Source organism: Rutidosis leptorrhynchoides, chromosome 7 (assembly GCF_046630445.1).
Source record: "Rutidosis leptorrhynchoides isolate AG116_Rl617_1_P2 chromosome 7, CSIRO_AGI_Rlap_v1, whole genome shotgun sequence".
NCBI classification, from domain to species: Eukaryota; Viridiplantae; Streptophyta; class Magnoliopsida; order Asterales; family Asteraceae; genus Rutidosis; species Rutidosis leptorrhynchoides.
The window spans coordinates 140348687-140351991 of record NC_092339.1 but is presented as its reverse complement, the minus strand read 5'-3'; the positions used below and the strand labels follow the sequence as shown (position 1 = coordinate 140351991).

Genomic DNA, 3305 nt, shown 5'->3' with positions numbered 1-3305 from the left:
TTCTGTAATTTTCTCCTCAAATCCTATCCTGAACACTTAACTAACAAGTATATTGAATATTTTATTAATGTTACACTTTGATAATGTAATTTTACTCAGTTTATATCATTTATTTTAAATAATTATTAAACAGCTTAATTTCATTCAGAATAAATTTTATTCAGAGGCTTTGAATCATTCAATTTCTAAACCATTCAGCGCTAAATTATTCAGTTTTATTAAACGGATCCTTAATTTAATTTAAGACAAAGTTAAAAGGAGAATGTATTTTCTCCGGAGATAAAACTACATATATTACTCCGTATTATTTATTATCTATTATACAGGTATTAAGTATTAACTATTAACAGGTCAAAAAGATGCTCCGTAACAGAATTAGTGGGAATGACCCCACACCTTTTCATTCCAATACAATATTGCAATATGCCTTCTTCTTCTTCAATTCCCCAATTTCAATCCTCAAAAATATCCAAATTCAACCTAATTCCCATTCTCATTTCCATTGATTAATACCTAACAACTTCTACTTCATTCTTCATCATCTTCATATCTCTTCGATCCTAAAATACACACACTCCTCAGATCTGTTACAATCTATTCACTTATCGTTCCATTCACTCAATCAGTCGTTATTCATCCACTGATCGTCATCCGATGAAATTGCTCTCCGATATAAGTTCGTTTACTACATCCTATTCAATCAGTTTCTAATTCAAGTGCGTGTTATACATCATGAATTTAGATGAGTTTAAGTCGGTTTTATCGAATTCGAGACTAGATGTTTGGGGAATAATTGATGCTGCGATAAATTTAGCGTCAGAGGAATACGCTGATGAGCTGAAACATCGTAGAGATGGAATAGTGGAACGGTTATACGCGCGAAATAATTGTAGTAATTGTGATGTAAATGAAATTAATGAGCAGAAGCCAAACGGCGTCGTTCGGAGTGTTGGAAATGAATTTGGTGAAGCTCGTGGTGATTCTCCGTTAACTCCGCAGTCGATTCCTCAGGATAATGAGGAAGACGATGAAGACTTGGATCCGTACGGTGGATTATTTGATGATGAACAGAGTAAAATTCTGAAGATCAAAGAACAGCTTGAAGATCCACATCAGGTTTAATTTTATATTAATTTTTTTTTTTAATTTGTGATTGTTTTAATCTGAAATATGACGTGTGCAAAGTGCAGCTAGTAGCACGCATGGTTTCCTTTTGTTCTAATTGTGTTCATGTTATTGATTTCAAATTGTTTGTTAATTTTGATTAAGAGGTTGATTTTATGTTATAGAGTGAGGATTCTGTAGTTGAGTTGCTTCAAACCCTAGCTGACATGGATCTGACATTCAAAGGTCTCAAGGTAAACGTAACATTTTGATTTTTTGTATTTAATTGTTAATGTTATGTTAATGTTATGCTTAGTGTGGATGTGGATTAAATCTACCTGAATTTAATAAACTTGAAATAAAGTTCCATCACTAATGTTTGAAATTTAATTCAGGAAACTGATATCGGAAGGCATGTGAATCGATTGCGAAAGCATCCATCCAATGAAGTACGATCATTAGTGAAGCACCTTGTGAGGTTAGGGGTTTTGGATTTTAGTTAATGAAGTTTAATCGTTCACTCAAACATTTGTAACATGTTTTGTTGGTTGTTCATTTGTTTAGGAAATGGAAAGAATTAGTGGATGAGTGGGTCGGTTCGAACAATAAGGATCATCAGCAATCTTCTTTAACAGGTTACAGCTCTTGTTTCGTGAATAATAGAATTCCAAAGCCTTTCTACTACTAATAATAATAATAATAATAATAATAAATAATCAAGATTAAATCTTTTGTTTCAAATTTGTAATCACTGTGAATTTGCAGACGGAGACTCGCCTTCGTTGCAAAATGTACCGCGGAGATCACATAACAGTAATCAGCAGGTGATATATAGAGAATCAAATACTTGTGTCATACCAAATATTAGCATAACATGTTACTATTCAGATTATCAAATATTTCGAAGTAGTTTTGATTGGTTAAAGTTTCCCTACAGGGGTCTGATTTCGGTTATTCTCCTAATACACACAGTAAGTACCGAATCCAATTCAAGTCATCCAATTTTTACAGACACTTGTTTGGAGTACCAAATTTGACATCTCATTTTCAATATAAATTACTTAACTGTAGATTGGAGCCCTTCGTCTGATAGAATCAATACAGAACCGGTGCAAAGGCCAAAAGGCGTGGTTCCTAAACGAGAAACACCAACACGACCAATAACCCAATCTCATCCTCACGTGGCTGCTGCTTCGTCTGCTCCTCAGAACGTATATCCGCCTTTTTACACCATCACATATTTTTATATTTGGATATTTATAATTTTTATACTAAATTGTTTACAAGTTACTTGAGATTTTTACAGCGTCCACGCAAGGAGCAAAACATTGATCCTGACAGGCTAGCATCCGCTACAAGGCGTCTTCAAGAGAACTACCAGGAAGCCCAAAATGGTTGGTATATAAACTTTTATTTGTCCTTTTACAAAATGTTGTCATTATCAATTTTATTATTATTATGATGGCCCTAGTCAATATTGGCTGATTTCACTATTTGTTTATTATGTGTTACCTGAAGCCAAAAAGCAAAGGACAATACAAGTGATGGATATACATGAGATACCAAAGCCAAAGAATGGTTTCATTGCTAAGAATAAAGGCAATTTTCAGGGGAGGAACCATAGATGATGTTTCCCAAAGCTAAAATTACTATACTCAGAGCAATCATGCAATACTTATAAATTATGCTTAGAAAGTTGTATCTTGCTCTGAGATATTGGCAATTTTGGTTTGGGGGAAAGATTTACCATTATATGTATATTGTAGTGCTATGTCTACTATACTACTTTTTTTTTTTTGTGATGTGACTTTTGAATCTCACTTTGGATAATGGCTTTTAGGCTTCTATGGTGTCAAATCTTTGTTTACAATTTGGAAGTATTATAATTCTACAATTTCCAACTGTTCTATTAATCCTATATTTATTTATTTATATCCTAATTCTCATGGGAATCTTGGTCCTACCTTCAATGGGAATATAGACAACTCTTTTCACACTATCAATTTCCATATCTCCCCCCTCACATATACCCAACTTGCAAATATTATACCAAACTTCAGGGGGGTAAAATGTCTATTCTCTAAATTAAAATAAAAAACTCCACCCAAACCCTTCGAGAGCCCGTATCTTCCGCCTCGCTCCGAGTTAAATTTCACCGAGCACTCCGTTAAACTCGAAATATTTTTACGAACAAAACGAAA

The 3305-nt window shown here is 33.6% G+C and overlaps 1 protein-coding gene across 1 annotated transcript; it reads left to right on the top strand.

Moving 5' to 3' along the window:
* Nucleotides 1-349: 349 nt before the first annotated feature.
* LOC139857504 (probable mediator of RNA polymerase II transcription subunit 26c) lies at nucleotides 350-3017 on the top strand. Its single transcript, XM_071846283.1, has 9 exons — nucleotides 350-1116; nucleotides 1290-1358; nucleotides 1500-1582; nucleotides 1669-1739; nucleotides 1870-1928; nucleotides 2042-2075; nucleotides 2176-2315; nucleotides 2411-2498; nucleotides 2623-3017. Exons 1-9 carry the CDS (start codon nucleotides 733-735, stop codon nucleotides 2730-2732), a joined length of 1038 nt encoding a protein of 345 aa, XP_071702384.1. The 5' UTR covers nucleotides 350-732; the 3' UTR covers nucleotides 2733-3017.
* Nucleotides 3018-3305: the final 288 nt, after the last annotated feature.